The 19340-nt window shown below is 38.3% G+C and overlaps 1 protein-coding gene across 1 annotated transcript in view; it reads left to right on the top strand.

Annotated features, from left to right (window-relative positions):
- Positions 1-17929, top strand: part of ophn1 (oligophrenin 1) — a 50924-nt gene extending 32995 nt beyond the window's left edge. The window contains exons 18-24 of the mRNA XM_067438587.1: positions 614-773; positions 1034-1172; positions 3504-3830; positions 4040-4169; positions 11021-11071; positions 16509-16548; positions 16635-17929. Coding sequence (XP_067294688.1) covers positions 614-773; positions 1034-1172; positions 3504-3830; positions 4040-4169; positions 11021-11071; positions 16509-16548; positions 16635-16646 — 859 coding nt within the window. The 3' untranslated portion in view covers positions 16647-17929. The remainder of the gene's footprint in view (positions 1-613; positions 774-1033; positions 1173-3503; positions 3831-4039; positions 4170-11020; positions 11072-16508; positions 16549-16634) is intronic.
- The last annotated feature ends 1411 nt before the right edge of the window (positions 17930-19340 follow it).

Here is a 19340-nt window from a genome sequence, read left to right on the forward strand (position 1 = left end):
CCTCCACTTCCTGCAATTTCTTTAGTTTTTCAGCATTTTTTACATATTTGAACCGTTTCCAGCAGTAACGGTTTGATTCTGAGATCCATCTTTTCACACTGAGGACAACTGAGGGACTCAAACACAGTTATTAAAAAAAGTTTCAAACATTCACTTATGCTCCAGAAGAAAACATGAAGCATTAAGAGCCGGGGGTGAAGTTTTTTGAACCGAATGAAGATGTCCAATTTGTTCTTATTTTGTTTAAATATAAAACTTTTTTTTTTTTTTTAAAGTACAGCTCTTCGGAAGCAACAAAAGATGATTTCCAGAAGACAAATACAAACTTTCAAGCAGTGTGTGTGTGTGTGTGTGTGTGTGTGTGTGTGTATATGTATGTGTGTGTGTGTGCACATGTGCCAGATGTGCTGTTAAATCTGTGTTGAGGTTCCATAATGTTTATACATTTATAATAACAAAGTGCAGACAATGACATACAATACAAACTTTCTCTGGCCCAGGGCTAGGGGGCTTATTATAATAGTTTTATCCAAAGTGCTACAGTACCTTTCACAGGGACACTCCATATACCCTATCCCAGAGCTCACTACATTATTGCTGTTTGTTTTTCTAGTGTGTGCAGCCACAGCAGTGAAAACCTGATGACTGTGTCAAATATGGGTGTAATATTTGGCCCCACTCTCATGAGAGCAGAGGAGGAGACAGTGGCGGCCATGTTGGATATTAAGTTCCAGAACATCGTCATGGAGATCCTTATTGAAGACTATAGCAAGGTCAGATATGCCCCTTCCCAACGAAACCGGGGACAGTTTATCTATACAAGCTAAATGCTCAGACAGAAAACCATTTTCTTTTGAGAACTGCTGTATTTGCACTTCTAAATATTTTGAAATAATAACAAAAATGGTGTGAGATTCATAAGAGAACAAAATGAAAAATATTGGTCACCTTTTCAGTGACGTAGTGATGGTGACGTAGTTGAGTGATGTTAATGATATTGTTTTGTAATCACTGCCGTCTCTGATGTTCTCAGATCTTTAAGGGTCCTCCTGAAGAAACCACACCGCCTCCTATCCCACCTCCAAAGGTGACGCCACGGAGACGGCAGCCAATTACGATCTCAAAACGCCCACCCCGTCTCTACCCCAGCATTCAGCCTCCAGTTTTTGAGCGTAAATAGCATTCAGCATCCTAGCCATCAACATCATCATCATCGGCATCATAATTTTGTCATTATATAATGTTTTTTTTTGCCTTATCAATGAATTATGAATGTGAATTATATTTGTTATCTTTTTAAGAATTTATATTTTACATATATGAAAACTGATTTTTTATTTTATTGGATTTAAACGTTTTTTTTAATATAAAAAATCTAAATATCTCAGATAAGACATTATATTATGTGTTTCAAATCTATATCTATATATTGTGTATGTATTTTTTGGCTCAATGTTTTTCTATGATTGCTATCGGCCTTTAAAATTTTCCTTTTTTGCTTTCACCTTTTTTGTGTGCAAATCCTGTTCTTGCACCGCAAGCTTAAATACAATACACGCACGCACCTAAACATGGAAGTTGTTAACGAGCGCACACACATAACAGCCGATCGGCATTCATGTGTTTTGGGAGGGACCTTAGACAAGATCTGTTTCTCCTTAAGTGATTTTCTCTTAATGAAGAAAATAAGACCAAATCTCCCTGATCTTTCTGTCACGCTCCAGTTTAGAAGCCCCTCCATGCACATTGTGAATTGTATGATTAAATCTGCAGGATCTCATCTCAGGGTGCGTGTATGTGTGTTTGCATTGATAAATGTTCCTTTTTTTGGCATGTTGTCCTCCCCTCATTGTTAGCCGTGTTATATAGTGTTTAACAACAGTCAAACTAATAGTACATTCACTAGAGCATGAAAAATAATGAATACCTGCCCTTCTGCAGCAAGCGTGTGTGCATCAGTGCCTATGGCTCCGCGAGCGTGTGTGCAGGGGTGCGTGTGGACGTGTGTTGGTATGCCATTGTGTGTGTCCTGAGCGCTACCCAGTGTGTCTGAGAGCTAATGCCGGCATGTGTTTGCGAGTCTCTCTCAGTCTGCTTTCAGTTGGCTTTTGGACCTTTTTTCCAATAATAAGCTTTTTTTATTATTAACATCTGAGCTTTTTTCTCTCTCTTCATCAAAAGCGCATGTGTTTATAATCCATTAATATGACTCTCTAGTTCATGTGTATATTCATGAAATTTGGTTTAAGCATGCTTGATATTTGCTTGTTCAGATCAGTCGAATAAATTTTTTTCCCCTTCTGTTGTATTTTTTAATCAAATCATTAATCTGAGTAGATCATAACTGCTCGTTTCCTCTGTGGTGACCTTGCTGGTGGTGGGATATGTTTTTGCATGTGTGTGCCTCTGAGTGCTAAGCCACCTGTTGAGTTTCAGTGAATCTTGGATCGTGACGGTCCGTTAAACTTGGCGTGTGTTTGTGTGTGTGTGTGTTTTGAGAATACAGATACAGTCATGGAGTATTAGGACCAACTGTGTATTTGGGAACCCATGCCAAGATGCGAATGTGTTTGTGAATGCGTTTTCATGCAAACATGTCCATGTCCAGTTTGGCTATCTCACATAAAGCTGGTTGTTTTGACTAATATTGCTCACATACACAGACACACAGCTGTGTTTTACACTCATGTCCTTGGTTCTCACATGGCCATAGCAACCTTTCTTATGACACTGATTTCATCTTTTCACACACTAAACTGGAGTCAAACCAGATGTTTTTTAAATTTATTTTTATTTCACATTTTGACTAAGGAGAAGGCTATGAAAATACTTTCCCCTGCATAAAAACCTTGTGTGAACGAAACAATAGATTGCTGGTGTAATTGCCAGCGGTGAACACAAATCCTGCTTGTAGTTTATCTGAAATGAAAGATAGGCCAAAAGTAGTTAACTTGTACCATTTCAAGGTAATAATGCTTATTCCAGACATAAAAAATGGCATTTCTTTTTAAAGAGATGGGGGATGGGGGGAGGATAAAATCCAACCTGGGGGATATAGACTTTGACCGTGTGGCTTGATCTGATAACAGTCAGCGTGTTTGAGTAAAGCAGTTTATGGCTTTTTCAGACTTTTCCTTTCGTTTTAAAACTTCCATTATGTTCCAGTTGTGTTGAAGCTATTGGAATGAAATGATTCACTTTGAGTAATTTGATATTCACTCGTTCAGTCTTTATTGGACTGTATTTCCCGTATTGTGGAAATACAAGAGGGCAGAGTGTCTGTCAAGCTGCTCTCTTTATTTATTTATCGGAACTATCCAAACCTCCCTTTTTAAGCCAAAAACTACATGAACAGGAAATTTTAGGTTTTAACGACACCCCGGATACAATCTCCCCTCAGGGGAATGCTCATGCTAAACTGCTGGAATCATGCTTTTGACCCACCAGACGTTTAGTAGTGCTTTATCTAAACTGCCAGCATTGACTGACTCTGTGCTTCACAGGGCGAGAGCAAAACGGAGCCACCCACAATGACGGCGAACCTGAGGGAGACACCAGCCTCACCAGTCCGGTTCCTCATCAAAGAACAAAACTGGCACCTCCTTCCATCTCTCCTCCATCCATCCCGCTCTCCTCTCCGACATCTCGGAAGCCTGTTAACCCCAGACCTGCTCTCCGGCCCTTGGATTCTGATGTCGGCAGGCTTGAAGTTAGGATACAGGATGGTCAGAGGTTGGACGCCATGGTGACGACCAATGGAGAATCAGGAGCAATTGTGAAACGAGCTCAGTCTTTCCATGGAAGCAGGTCACAACTCAAAGGAACAACCGGTAAACAAGGAATTAAAATGATCCAACTCTAAACCACCCCGTGACAAGATGAAGGCCAATATATATGTTACAAAACTTTTCACTGATTATACATTTTTTAAATCTTTAGTCTGCCAAATTAGTCATTTGGTTTAACTAATATTCAGAAACCAAAAACCCTGAAATGATATCAAAAGATGTAAATGTTAAAGTGTGTGTGTGTGTAACAGGAGAGGCTCAAGGGGTGAAAGGACGATTTTTCCCAGAGAAGAGTTCCATCTGCCGGCCGCCCACTCGACCACCAGATCCACCCTCCCGTCTCCTCAATAAAACTCTAACTGAAGACACTCCAGCATCATAGTAAGTACACATCAGTTCACCACAAGCCATACTTCACTGTAATGCTACTGCTGATTTCTTCAGAATCTGGTATTTTTTTAGCTGGAACTTATTTTTTGTTTGTTATTTTTTTAAATTTTCATTAACAAAAAGATGAAATGCGTTGCATAGCACACAGTGAGCGGCACCCATGCAGCAACGACTGCATGATTCCTTTCCGTGCTGGATAAATCAACTGTCTTCTGAGATGTGATTTTGGCACATTCATCCAGGAAGATTTGCTCCTGATTGCTCCGGTTACTTGGTTGACACCTGTCTACTGCGATTTTTTAGTAGCAGCACAGATTGTCTGTTGGATTGAGTTCAGAACTTTGTGCCATTGTGAGATATGTTTGTGTTCTTGTGCCACTGCTATGTTCATTTAGCCTTGTGTCTGGAATCACTGACCTTCTGAAGGATGAACTTTCTCCCAAACGTTGGCTTTTTGGCAGACAAAATTTTAGGGAGGAATGCTACATATATTTAGACTGGGTAAACCCAGCGTGATCTGCCGGCGATTCGATTTTGCCCTGCAGCTCAGGCTGGAAATCTGTACATTGACTGTGTCTATCCTAATAAAATGCAAAAACGCCAATACTAAATCTTTAGAATGTAACATACTTGTTAGCAGTTGAATTTTAAAACAGTTTATCAAAACAAATTAAATATGGTCAGAAAAATCTGTAGGGAAGTCTCACAGACTGGCTTATCCACCTGGTGCACTATTGGCGGGTTTAACACAATGACGGATAGAGAAGGATGGATCGATTCTCCTTGATCACGTGTCTTGTGCTATGATTGGTTGAAGGACTATCCAATTGCATACGTAGTAATTTGAATTATGCTCGTTGATCACACCTCTTGTGTAGTAGAAAATACAGAGCAGACTCCCAAGACCAATATTTAGTAGTAAAAGATTGCGCTTAATAGACAATGCAAAACATTTTTTTTTTTGCCAAATATTGCAATAATGATATGAAATTAAACATAAACACTGAACATCTGTTATTGTTGCTGTTAAAGGTGCCCTAGAATGAGTTGAAATAATATTTTAAATTGTTCTCTGATATCTACATAGAGGGTATGGGGCGTATTTAAGGGTTTAAATTGTCCAGATATGGTTTTACAGGTCCATTTAAAACCCTAGAAATTGTCTCTAGAACGAAATGGTTTCTTTTCACCTTATGTAACTGTTCCTTCAATACTAGAACTTCAGCCTAGACATTAACTAGCATACAACATTAACCTTACAAGTTAACTCATAACGTCAGCAGTCAAAACTTTGAAAGTGAAAGTGCCCTTTTCGATCGCACCGCAGTGCCTCCGTAAACACAATTTCTACCGAGTTTCTGTATTAGCATCTTGCATTGGATCTTAAAGTGGCCCAGTAGTGCACCACACAACAAAATTTAAAAAGCAAACATAAGTTCAGAACACAATGAAATCAAGTCAAAACACAACTAAATCAAGCCACAACACAACGGAATCAAGCCACAACACAACAAAATCAAGCCACAACACAATGAAATCAAGCCACAACACAACAGAATCAAGCCATTTTCTCTATCATCACTTGACACTTTCTTCACAATACCCTCTACAATTGGGCTGTGCAGTTCTGCCTGGCCTTGAACATGGGCTAGCATATGCAAATGTTGGGGGCGTACATATTAATGATCCCGACTGTTGCGTCACAGTCTGTGTTCTGTTGATATCTGCCTATTTTTCTGTGGTTCTTTTCACACGCAAGATTTACATATGAAGGAGGAAGCAATGGTGTTTGAGACTCAAGGTATCTGATTTCCATGTACTGAACTCTTGTTATTCAATTATGCAAAATTTATTACATTTTTCAATCTAGGGCACATTTAAGGTATTTCAAGACTAAAAGAAGAAAAAGGCATAAAAGTACATAGAGATAGTAGCTCTATGGTTGAAATGGGTGTGCAAAAACTACAAATTAGGATGTCTTTGTCTCCAAACTAAGTCCTGTTTTGCCCAAGCTTTTCTGCTAACAGAAAGAGTATCTCAAACTTCTTTCAGTTAAGCCAAACATGAACCAAGTGAAAAAGATCCCAGTTCTCTTGGCATTTATACCTGAACTTAAGTTGGACTCAGATCTCTATCTGCTTTAGCTGTGAGAGCGTCTCTGTCTACTTTTTATTTATAAAAAGTGTCATTTGTACTCTTTGTACTCGTACTGATTATAACATAATACTGATTTCACGATTTCACACTTAAATATAATGTACAGAGAGTAAATTTAAATGTGTATTTGGTGGGCTGTCAGGGGGGAGGGCTCTGAGCTCAAAATTTGGCCCGAACCCAGAGTATTCCCCCCGTGTTTAGAAGTAGTTAGACCTAGGGTGTGGAGAAGGGGTGGTGGAGGGATGCTTATAAACTGTCAACAAACGGAGGTAAGACTGCTGACCCTCTTATTATTGATTGGCTGAGTGCTCTCCACTCATGTTAATTATCTCAACGTGCTCCTCCCGAACTTTAATAAAACATAATTTATTGTTATTATATTGAATATTGAAATTATGGTTGTACTTTATTTTACAGCATGTGCACTTACAGTGTACTTAACAAAGAAAGTTCTGGTTACTACAGCTAACTACATGGGTTAAGGGTTAGGTACGGCAAGGTCATTACATAGTTATTACCCAGTTATTGTAATAATTGTAAGTACATAGTTTGTACATGGGGAAATGGACTGTAAAATAAAGTGCTACTAAAACTATTAAATAGGTCAAATATTGAAATTGTGAAGTTCTATTGCTATTCATTTTGCAGCCCTCTTTTATCCGTCCTTCTGTTTTTATGAATACGTCCAGTTCCTACTGATGAAGAGAAGCCCTACATCTTTAATCAGCATATGGATGTGTTTTTGTTGTCTGAGCAGATAGATTTGTGCCATCCAGACTGTTTTAAGGTGTCCAAGATCTGATCGTTTCCACATTGCAGCTGGACCACCATTATGCATTTGGCCAAGGTCTGACATGCTTTCACATTGTTCTTTTTTAAGAATGGCTCCTTGCTGTCCCCCTCCCTATACAAGCCAGTGTTTTCCAGGACTGGTTGGCTGGTGCGTGTTTAATCTGTTGTCAATGAATGAACACTGTTGATCCTACTCGTGATTGTTGGCCTCTCTGTGGTTGATTTGGAAGATTTCTGGTTTCGCAGTTTTGAGCGATGACCTTTACTAGGCAGGGTCTGAGTGGCCTGATTCCAAACACTTGGAAATAGTTTTATGTTTTTCCAAAATATATGCATTTGGTTTACTTTAATTTGGTCTCAAGAATGCTCTTAACTCGTAATTTTCACAGCAGTCCCCTAAGATTAGCAGCTAGAATAATTATTCTTTAACTGTGGGAATTTTATGTATAAAATGCTACAGTTATTGTAATGATTTACTGGTAGAGATCAATTCGACGGCATTTGAGTCCTCATTAATGAAATCGTTTTCCATCTGTGTAAACTTTAAACTTGTGACAGAATGATGGAATTCTTATACAAAGCACATATCTTTTTTTCTTTTTTCTTTTTTTACAATTCATTCTGGAAAACGAAAACATTACATTTCTTTTCTGACAGTCACATTAAAATAATGTTGAGTTTCAGTGCTTAGAAATAAATACCTCAGAGAGCTCAGTTTCAGTGCAGGATCTGGAGGGATTAAGTAAACTGAGAGATTTAGTAAAGTGACTGAATCCTTTTGCAAGCCATTGTAAATATACTATTGCAGATTTGATGGGGATAAAACTCTTGAATGTCTTGTCTTTTACCTCAGAAAGGCTTCAAACTAATTTCTTCTGAAAACCCTCATACTCTCAGGCATAATGGCTCTATCATTCTTGTGGCAGACTGCAGGATGAGTCTTGAAGGATGGATCTTTTTTTGTTGTTATCAGAGTAGTTTGTGTGTTTGGTTTGCTTACTCATGAGGGCCTAAATCTACGAGATATTTAAACAAAAAAAAGGAAAAGCAACTTGTAGGATGGCTAATTAAAAAACAGTTATGCACAAATTAAAACAAATAATGTCTTAATTCATATCTAAAAATAGCCGGAGGTGTTTGTGTTAAGGTGCAACAATTAGTTAATGCAGTAATAATTAGTTGGAACAATAAGTATAATGGAGATCCTCACAGGGATAAGCACAGCAGTGTTGCATCAGCGGAATTACTGGGAATATTAAATCATTTTAATATAGTTGATGGAAAATATGGCAAAAAGAAAAGAACAATGTAAGGTGTTAATAATGCACTAACCTTTTTAAAAAAAAAAAAAATGTCGAAATAACTGATTCAAATCAGTATATTCAAGAATTGAGCTGAAGGTCACTGAAATGAGTGCTTTGCTAGCAAAATAATCAACTCACTGAAATACATATAACCTGCAACACGCTAGGAGTAATGCAGTTTCCTACAACACTAAAAATGAATCACATCTAAAGTGTTGTATAGTACTCTAGTATATTCATACTAAGAGCTAAGATATTCATGTGGTATTTTGTTTATTTGTATGATAGATAAATGAATACATATTAAATTATATATATATATATATATATATATATATATATATATATATATATATATATATATATATATATATATATATATATATATATATATAGGGTCCATCTCAAAACATTAGCATGTTGTGATAAAGTTAATTATTTTCCATAATGTAATGATAAAAATTTAACTTTCATATATTTTAGATTCATTGCACACCAACTGAAATATGTCAGGTCTTTTATTGTTTTAATACTGATGATTTTGGCATATAGCTCATGAAAACCCAAAATTCGTATCTCAAAAAATTAGCATATTTCATCCGACCAATAAAAGAAAAGTGTTTTTAATACAAAAAAAGTCAATCTTCAAATAATTATGTTCAGTTATGCACTCAATACTTGGTCGGGAATCCTTTTGCAGAATTGACTGCTTCAATGCGGCGTGGCATGGAGGCAATCAGCCTGTGGCACTGCTGAGGTGTTATGGAGGCCCAGGATGCTTCGATAGCGGCCTTAAGCTCATCCAGAGTGTTGGGTCTTGCGTCTCTCAACTTTCTCTTCACAATATCCCACAGATTCTCTATGGGGTTCAGGTCAGGAGAGTTGGCAGGCCAGTTGAGCACAGTAATACCATGGTCAGTAAACCATTTACCAGTGGTTTTGGCACTGTGAGCAGGTGCCAGGTCGTGCTGAAAAATGAAATCTTCATCTCCATAAAGCTTTTCAGCAGATGGAAGCATGAAGTGTTCCAAAATCTCCTGATAGCTAGCTGCATTGACCCTGCCCTTGATAAAACACAGTGGACCAACACCAGCAGCTGACATGGCACCCCAGACCAACACTGACTGTGGGTACTTGACACTGGACTTCAGGCATTTTTGCATTTCCTTCTCCCCAGTCTTCCTCCAGACTCTGGCACCTTGATTTCCGAATGACATGCAAAATTTGCTTTCATCCGAAAAAAGTACTTTGGTCCACTGAGCAACAGTCCAGTGCTGCTTCTCTGTAGCCCAAAAGTGGCTTGACCTGGGGAATGCGGCACCTGTAGCCCATTTCCCGCACACGCCTGTGCACGGTGGCTCTGGATGTTTCTACTCCAGACTCAGTCCACTGCTTCCGCAGGTCCCCCAAGGTCTGGAATCGGTCCTTCTCCACAATCTTCCTCAGGGTCCGGTCACCTCTTCTCGTTGTGCAGTATTTTTTACCACACTTTTTCCTTCCCACAGACTTCCCACTGAGGTGCCTTGATACAGCACTCTGGGAACAGCCTATTCGTTCAGAAATTTCTTTCTGTGTCTTACCCTCTCACTTGAGGGTGTCAATGATGGCCTTCTGGACAGCAGTCGGGTCGGCGGTCTTACCCATGATTGCGGTTTTGAGTTATGAACCAGGCTGGGAGTTTTTAAAAGCCTCAGGAATCTTTTGCAGGTGTTTAGTGTTAATTCGTTGATTCAGATGATTAGGTTAATAGCTCGTTTAGAGAACCTTTTAATGATATGCTTAATTTTTTTGAGACAGGAATTTTGGGTTTTCATTAGCTGTATGGCAAAATCCTCATTATTAAAACAATAAAAGACCTGACATATTTCAGTTGGTGTGCAATGAATCTAAAATATATGAAAGTTTAATTTTTATCATTACATTATGGAAAATAATTAACTTTATCACAATATGCAAATTTTTTTGAGAAGGACCTGTAATATGTATCATTTTATTATTTTTTTAATTTTATTTTATTAAAATCTTGTAAAATTTGTTGTTATTTTTTAATCAATCAAATATTGTCAACAAAAATGTTTTATTGGCTATAATTTGATTAAAAAGTATAATTTGACTTGACAAAATACAAAAAACACAGATGTAAAAATTTAAATAAACCTGCAAAGATGAATGCTGTATACTGGTGTGTGTGTGTATTTGTGTGTTCTATATTTTAGATATGCCATATTTACTTAACAAAACAATGGTTTATGTGTCAATCAAATGCAAATATACATGTGCACACGCGCTGATATTCAATGCAGATTGACATGTTTGTAATATTAAGTGCAAAGAGTGACTCAGACCTCAACATGGCCACATTTTCACAATTGGGATTCAAATGTCCCAACTTCAGTCTCAGAAGAGATTGTAATATGTTCAAGCGTGTTTGGGATATTCTTCAGATCATGCAAAGACAGTATGAACATAATACGAAAAATATGGAAAAAATAGTTATATTGAATATTGTTTTATATATTTAGAACAATCTTAGTAGATGATTTTCATCATCAGTGATTAATTGATGCAATCTTTTTTTTCTTTTCATAGTGTCGCCTCCAAAACCAGATTTTTTGAGAACGCTTCCAAGCAGATGGGGAGGTATGTTTGTGCGTTTATGTGAGGGCATGTGTGTTCATGTGTTGGCTCGTGTGTGTGTGTGTGTGTGTGTGTGTGTGTGTGTGTGTGTGTGTGTGTGTGTGTGTGTGTGTGTGTGTGTGTGTGTGTGTGTGAACCATTCATTGTTTTCAGCAGCTGCTTTACCTCACTTAGAGCGGAGCCAGTAAAACTCAGTGCACTTTTGATGTGGTGCTTTTAAATAAAGTCATGTTTAATACAGGACCATGTGCTGAAAGTCCTTGTGTTACAGACCAAATAAAATCTGTTCTACACATACATCCGATCAGTTGTTTAGTCCCGCACGACGGTTTAGTTTAAACCTTTCAAATAAAATGGCTTCTCTAGAGAATATGATCTATGTCTGGGAAAAATGCAACATGCTCATAAAATACACACGCTCACTTTTGTTCCTACAGGCAAAATAGCCTGATTTGAACCTTATGGATTAAAGGAATAGTTCATCCGAAAATAAAAATCCATCATAATTTATTAATTCTGGACTTTATTTTCCTTTCACTTTAACATGATACATTTTGCTCACTGTTTTCCATGTAATTACAATAAATACAATTTTAAGCTTCAAAAGGGTGTAAAAGCATCATAAAAAAGTCCTTGTTGGTCCTCGTGACTAATGCGCTACTGTCATGGGTCACATGCCAAATTCATAAATGTACAGTAAATTAATCATATAGGTATGGTTTATTCACAGTTAAGACTGATTTAATTCAATGAATCAGTGTTCCAGCTTGCTGGAGATTATTAGTAAATAATAATTAAAATGACTAATATGGAACATGAATGGTATGGACCATTTTTAAAGGGATAGTTCACCCAAAATTTTTAATTTGATGTTTAGTTGCTTACCCCCAGGGCATTGAAGATATACAGTAATGGCTGTTGTACATAGTGTTGTATTTGAGGTAAAAAAAAAATGTATAAATACTGTTCGGTTTCTCACACAAACCGATCGTTTCGTGTCATAAAACATCAATGTGTCGTCACGAGCCGCAGGGTTTAATTAGTTGTTTGTGCATTTCTTTTTAACTCTCATTGAAATACACCCCATTGATATGCATTATATGACTGGTACACTGCAACGGTTGAATCTTCATTTGTGTTCTACTAAAGAAACAAACACACCTACAACTTGGATGCCCTGGGGGCAAGCAGATAAAGATCATATTTATATTTTTGGGTGAAATATCACTTTAAGGTGCTTTTTTTGTACATTTGGAGCTTGACAATCCCCGGTCATCTAATGGACTAGTTTAATGGCACTTTTATTGGGTGCTTATGTGATTTTAAATGCTTAAAAGCTCGAGTCTTGTCATGTTTATTGCATGAAAAAGAATGACATTCTTCACATTTTTCCATTTATGTTCTTAAGAAAAACATAGTCGATAAAGTTATGACAATTAATAGTAAATAGTGACATAATAGTAAATTATGACAGCTTTTAAAGATTCAAAGGCTACTGTACTTGTAAGATTTTCCCAGACACCACAGGAAAGTGCAGAGAAGTTTGACTGGTTCTGCAGTCGGAAGTGAGCTACTGCTAAGATATCAGGTTTTGTGTGACAGTGTGTGGCTGTTATTTTACAAAATTATGAATTATGAAGTATGAAAGGATAAGCAGTTTGGCAAGTTTGGCTGCCTGGTTGAGATTAGGAGGATTCCTTTCGCTTCTCGTGGCTGCACTCCAAGCCCGCGCACACACTTGTGTAGTTCAAGGACTTTCACAATGCTAGAACAGATCCCAAAGGGAACTCTCAGAGGATACTAAGATAAAAGGTTTGACCAATGTATTGCATCAAAGTCAACTAAAAAAGAATGTCTGTAATGAAGCACCACACCCGTTCATTTCAAAGCCTGTGCAAGGCACTTGCTACGCAGGTGCCCATATTTCAAGCGCATAAAATCTAATGTACTGATGATGGTGCGAGTGACAATGACATTTTAAAAGAGTAATTCAGCCAAAACAAATAACATTTGGTCATCATTTACTCACCCTTGTGTCATTCCAATCTCGAACGCTGTAAATTTCATTGAAGTACAAAAGGAAAATTTTATTCTAGCTTTTATCTTCCATACTATGACAGTTCAGAGGTATCAGGGCTGTCAAGTTCCAAAAATGACAGAATAAGTGGTATATACAGCATCTCTCTATATCTTAAAGGGGGGGGGTGAATCACTTGGTTTCAGTCAATCTAATGTCAATCTTGAGTACCTATAGAGTAGTATTGCACCATTCATATCTCCGAAAAGTCTTTTGTTTTATTATATTTATAAAAGAAAGATAGGCTGTACCGAGTCTTTCCGGAAAAAAAACGAGCGGCTGGAGGCGTATCGTGTGAGCGGGGCTAAAGAATCACGAGCGCGCGTAGCTATTGCATGAGAGCATCTGAAAGCTGACATCCTCAAGTGTGGAAAATAAAATGTCACCCTTATAAACCATGGCTATCAATCAGATTAAACTAATACATATATGATCCAGAATCAGATCTGGAGGATGAAATAAATTGAACAGGAGAAGCAGCAGCAGCAGGACGTCCGTCTCTGTGGTATGTACTGTATTTAGTGGCCAGTTTATGATGACATGATTCGGTTTATGGACTATTGTATGCGACTAAACCTTAGCAGTAGCAAGCAAAACAGTTTTGCACGTCAGACTAGTGTAACGTTATACATAGAACAACAATGGAGTAGCGCATTTGAATGAAGAAGCACACTTTGTTAGAACGTCCTCTAGCCTAGGTTTATGTTTGGGTGGTTTTACAATAAACAAACTGACACATATATTGGTCAGCTAAACAAATGTATTTAAACCATTGATAAATTAACTATACACGATCGTGTTGTTTACGGATGTTTACTTACGCTACAATAGCCAACAACATAGACATTTGAAGCAGTTTTACTCTCCGCCTGCTTCCGAAGCAGGACTGGGAACCTTTATTGTTACCTTTGTTAAGTCCTGTGACAGCAGTGACTGTGGAGATTCAAATTGGTTCAAATGCAGCGCTGCCTTCCCGGAATGCTGTGCTGAAGCGTTGAAGTCGCTTGACGTCACCTGTAGGAATAAAGTGGAACGCGGCGCGACAGAAGTGTTCCTCGGACGAGTGGATCTGCAGCTGAGAGCAGTGTTTATGGGCGTGCATTTCCTCTCGCTCATATTTATGCTCATGACATTTTTCACTTTTTTCCATTTATGTTCTTAAGAAAAACATAGTCGATAAAGTTATTATGACAATTAATAGTAAATAGTGACATTATAATAGTAAATTATGACAGCATAAGCATTCCGGGAAGGCAGCGCTGCATTTGAACCAATTGGAACGCAGAAATGACAGGTAGCGTCACAACATCACGCTTCAGTCGTGTCGCAAAAGTGGATCTCCACGGTGAGAGAATGTTTATGGGCGTGCATTTCCTCTCTCGCTCTAGTCACGCGCGCACGCACTCTTCCAGGAGAAGAGCCCGTACGGCCCATACGAGGACCTTCCGCTCTATCGACATCAAGCGGACCCATACTCAAAAAAAACTCTCTGAAACTTGTGAGAAACCGGAAGGATTATTTTTGACACAGAAATACTCCATCAAACGTCCAACTTAGTTTTTTGAAACTTTGTCTAAGTTTAGGATGGGAATCCAAGTCTTGGATTCGATTTGTAAAGTCATCGCATCACTCTGGTTGCCATTCAGTCTCCATTGGAGTTTGAGTTCCTCGCCACTGTCGCCTCTAGCTTGCTTAGTTGGGGACACTAAATATTTTTAACAATATTATTGATTTGACTGCACTGACACTATTGGATGAGAACTCAATGGAACTGGACAATATATCACTGTTTTCTTCAGGACTGCTTTACAGATGAAATAAACAAATGTAATAATTGATCATCTTTACGACGGCACTGAATCAGTACTGTACTGACTTCAGCTGAACTATGACACTGTTTTCTTTTAGAGCTGCTGTTCAGCCCAAATGAACTGTTTGCGTCATTTAATACTTTTCCTGTTATCGTGTTAAAGCTGCTTTGAAACAATCTGTAAATCACAAAGTTTACAGGTGAATTGACTAGAAACAGTCATTGTCCTGAGACACGCACTTAGAAGTGATTAGCTCATTAGCTGGTCCAGCCTCAGATATAAGCATTTTAAAGCTATTTGAGCTTAAAGTGTTAGTTGACCCAAAAATTTACATTTCTGTTATTAATTACTCGTTCGACACCACACAAGACCTTTGTTCATCTTCGGAAATCAAATGAATATATTTTTGTTGAAATCCGATGGCCCAGAAAGGCCTCCATTGATACCAATGTCATTTCCTCTCTCAAGACTCATAAAAGGTTCTAAAGACGTTGTTACAAAGTCCATCTCACTACAGTGGTTCTACAATACTTTTATGAAGCTATAAGAATAGTTTTTCTGCACACAAAAAATAAATAATGACATAGTGATAGCCGATTTCAAAACACTTCTTCAAAAAGTCTCGGAGCTTTATGAATCAGTGTGTCGAATCAGCGGTTCGGATCACTAAAGTCACGTGATTTCAGCACTTTGACAATTTGACAAACGACTTGAATCATGAATCGATACACTGATTGATTAAGCTCTGAGGCTTCAGTGTTTTGAAAAAGGCCATCACTATGTAAGTCATTATTTCGGGGGGTTTTGAGCACAAGAACTATTCTCGTCGCTTCATAAAATTATGAAGAAGAACCACTGGAGTGAGATGGACTTTGTAACAAAGTCTTTAGTGCCTTTTATGGGTCTTGAGAGAGGAGAGAGGCCTTTCTGAGCCATCGGATTTCAACAAAAATATCTTAATTTGTGTTCCGAAGATGAACGGAGGTCTTACGGGTGTCAAACGACATGAGGTTAAGTATTTAATGACAGAATTTTCATTTTTGGGTGAACTAACCCTTCAATACACAAGATTTCTGGGATAGTGTATGTCAGATTTTGTTGGTGATTTGATATATGGTTAGACATCTTGAACATTAACTGTCATTGGATCGAGCTTGTCTTGCGACCAAACTTGTAATGTCACACCTGCACCATATTGACTCAAGAACTCGAGTTATATGGAAAACATTGATTGTAGTTTAAGGACCTTTTTTAGATCTTGACAGCCTCATCCCTTTGTGCAGCCATTGCAGAGAAATAATTAAAATGTTAGTTTTCCACACACACACACACACACACACACACACACACACACACACACACACACACACACACACACACACACACACACACACACACACACACACACACACACACACAAAAATGCTAACGGGTTTGGAACAACACGAGTGAGTAAATAATGACTGCATTTTCTTTTTTGGGTAAACTATTCATTGAAGTTGCTGAACAGAATTAAATTTATAATACCAAGTTACTGTTTTTTGTCCTGCAGCTCCTCTCCGAATGCCTCAACTGCAGCTTCTAGAGATGAGGTACAGCATGTTCTACTGTCTTATTTTTATTATTAAAGTAACCTATAGTGTTTATGCTCATTTCTGTCACTTGATTTTCTTTGCAGAACACTAAATAGAAACTTCCAGTCACTACTACAACTTGTGGATCAATGTCTTGTGGACCAATTAAAGCACATCAGCGGTCAAGGGAGTGCATGTGGCCATGTAAGGCACAGGCTTGGAGTCTGGCTGAGGTTTTGATAGATAAATTATTAATGTTACTGACAGAGCATGAAGGGACACCTCTTGACCCCACTTTTTGTGTGTGCTTGTGTGTTTGTGAAGCGGGCAGGGTACTAGTTTTTTGTGCTTCGCCGCCAATTTTTGCACTTGCTTACTTTGTTGTAAAAGTCTTTGATTCTTGCTCGGATCAAAGAACAAAAAGAAAGCAATGAAGTTTTTTTTTTCTTTTTAAACATTTTGACCTTCCTGCACACAATAGGGAGAACTCCCTCCTGTTCTCTCGCTCATTGTGTCTCATTATCTCCCTTCTCTCTGACCTACATTAATGATATTAATAAGACTTACGGTTGGCAGTTTCACTCACACTACAGACGCACTAAAGACTTCACTTTAAGAGTGGTATAAGGTGGTACACCCCAGCCATATTATATAAGATCCCCAATCAACACTAACCAGTATTTAATTACGTAGAAGCTGGACATGCTTCTATTAATTATCTGTAATTAATTAGTAACTGGAAAGAGATGCATCACCAGCAATGCTAGTTATGTTTATGACGAGCAAAGTAATTACTGCAAACTGCTTCTCGTTCTATCTATGACATGCTTGTGGTGCTCCTATAGCAAACCAAAAGGGATCGAGGAACTTTCTATACTTTGACTTGTTCACAGAGCAGAGGACGCTTCAATACGTTTTTCTCTCCTTCTTGACCTTTCTTCTTCTTTTTTTAAACTATCAGTCAACCTTACTGATATAGAGATCAGTTTCCGTATTGAGCTTAACGTCACTTTTATGTCTGAAGAGTTGACCGAAAGATGAACATTTTTCGGTTTATTTTGGTCAGTGTGAAAATGTAAAGATTTTAAGTCTCATTTTCACTTTCACACAATTGCAAATGTGGAAATGGAAATATATGTCAATATGTTTTTGGTACTTCAGTTACGATGAGGTTGAAATATTTGGTCACTTTATGTGGGTTTGTTGTATTCCTATGTATTATTATAAAACTCAAAAATTGATGTAGTTTATGTAAATATTTTATTGCTGTTCGTCAAGTTCTCAATTTCTAATTTTTGTAACAGTCACTAACCTTGTTTGTTTTTTCGTTTAAATGTACTGCTGCAAGAAAATGCAACTTTATTAAAAAAGAGAGTGAGAGAGAGAGATGAACCGTTTCATTCTTATGAAAGTAAGCTGTAAGTGAAAGTGCATCACAGAGTAGAAATAAATCAATACAATGAAAGTGTGTGTGTGTGGGGGGGGGGGGGGGGGGGGGAACACTCAGTTTCAGTCAATCTCATGTCAATCTTGAGTACCTATAGAGTAGTATTGCATCCATATCTCCGAAAAGTCTTTAGTTTTATTATATTTATAAAAACAATATAGGCTGTACCGAGTCTTTCCGGAAAAAAACGAGCGCCTGGAGGCGTATCGTGTGGGCGGAGCTAAAGAATGACGAGTGCGCAAAGCGGTGACGTCCTCAAGCGTGGAGAAACCCATCGCTATCTCAGCTAATAGATATATGAACCAGAATCATTCGGAGGCTGAAATCAATTGAACAGGAGAAACAGCAACAGCAGGACGTCCGTCTCTGTGGTATGTACTGTATTTAGTGGCCTTTTGACATTTGTGTGTCTTTACTCGCAGTTTATGAGGACGTGATTCGGTTTATGGACTATTGTATGCGACTAAACCTTAGCAGTAGCAAGCAAAACGGTTTTGCACATCAGAGTGTAACGTTAGTGTAACGTTATACATAGAACAACAATGGAGTCCGTTAGCGCATTTGAATGACGAAGCACGCGATCGTGTCGTTTACTGATGTTTACTCGCACAACGAGCCAACAGCACAGACATTTGAAGCAGTTTTACTCTCCGTCTGCTTCCAAAGCAGGACCGAACCTTTATCGCTCTGACCGCTCTGTCACAAACACACTTCTTTGGTATGATTTGGTGAAGTCCTGAAAGCAGTGACTGTGGAGATCCACTTTTAGACGCGACTGAAGCAATGTTGTGAGGCTTCCCGTCATTTTTACGTTCAAATCGGTTCAAACGCAGCGCTGCCTTCCCGGAATGCTGTGCTGAATCGTTGAAGTCACCCATAGGAATAAAGTGGCCCGCGGCGCGGAGTGTTTATGGGCGTGCATTTCCTCTTTCGCACTAGTCAAGCGCGTGCGCACCCTGCCGGGAGAAGAGCCAGTACGGCCCATACAAGGACCTTCCGCTCTATTAACGTCAAGCCGAGCCATACTCGAAAAAAACTCTCTGAAACTTGTGAGAAACCGGAAGGAGTATTTTTAACACAGAAATACTCCATAAAACATCCAACATTAGTTTTTGAAACTTTGTCTATGTTTAGGATGGGAATCCAAGTCTTTAACAGTGTAAAAAGCTCAGTATGCATGAAACAGCATTTCACCCCCCCCCTTAAATTAAAACAGATGTACATCAGTCAAAATCCAAAGTACAAAAATGTCATGGCATTAAGAGGTTAGACAAGCTCCCACCACAAAAATGCTTCTTTTGCCCATTTGCTGTTTCATTATACTGTTTGGGTCCATCCGAATCAGGGTGTGTCACACAATAAA

This window comes from Pseudorasbora parva, chromosome 3, assembly GCF_024679245.1.
Source record: "Pseudorasbora parva isolate DD20220531a chromosome 3, ASM2467924v1, whole genome shotgun sequence".
Taxonomy (NCBI): Eukaryota; Metazoa; Chordata; class Actinopteri; order Cypriniformes; family Gobionidae; genus Pseudorasbora; species Pseudorasbora parva.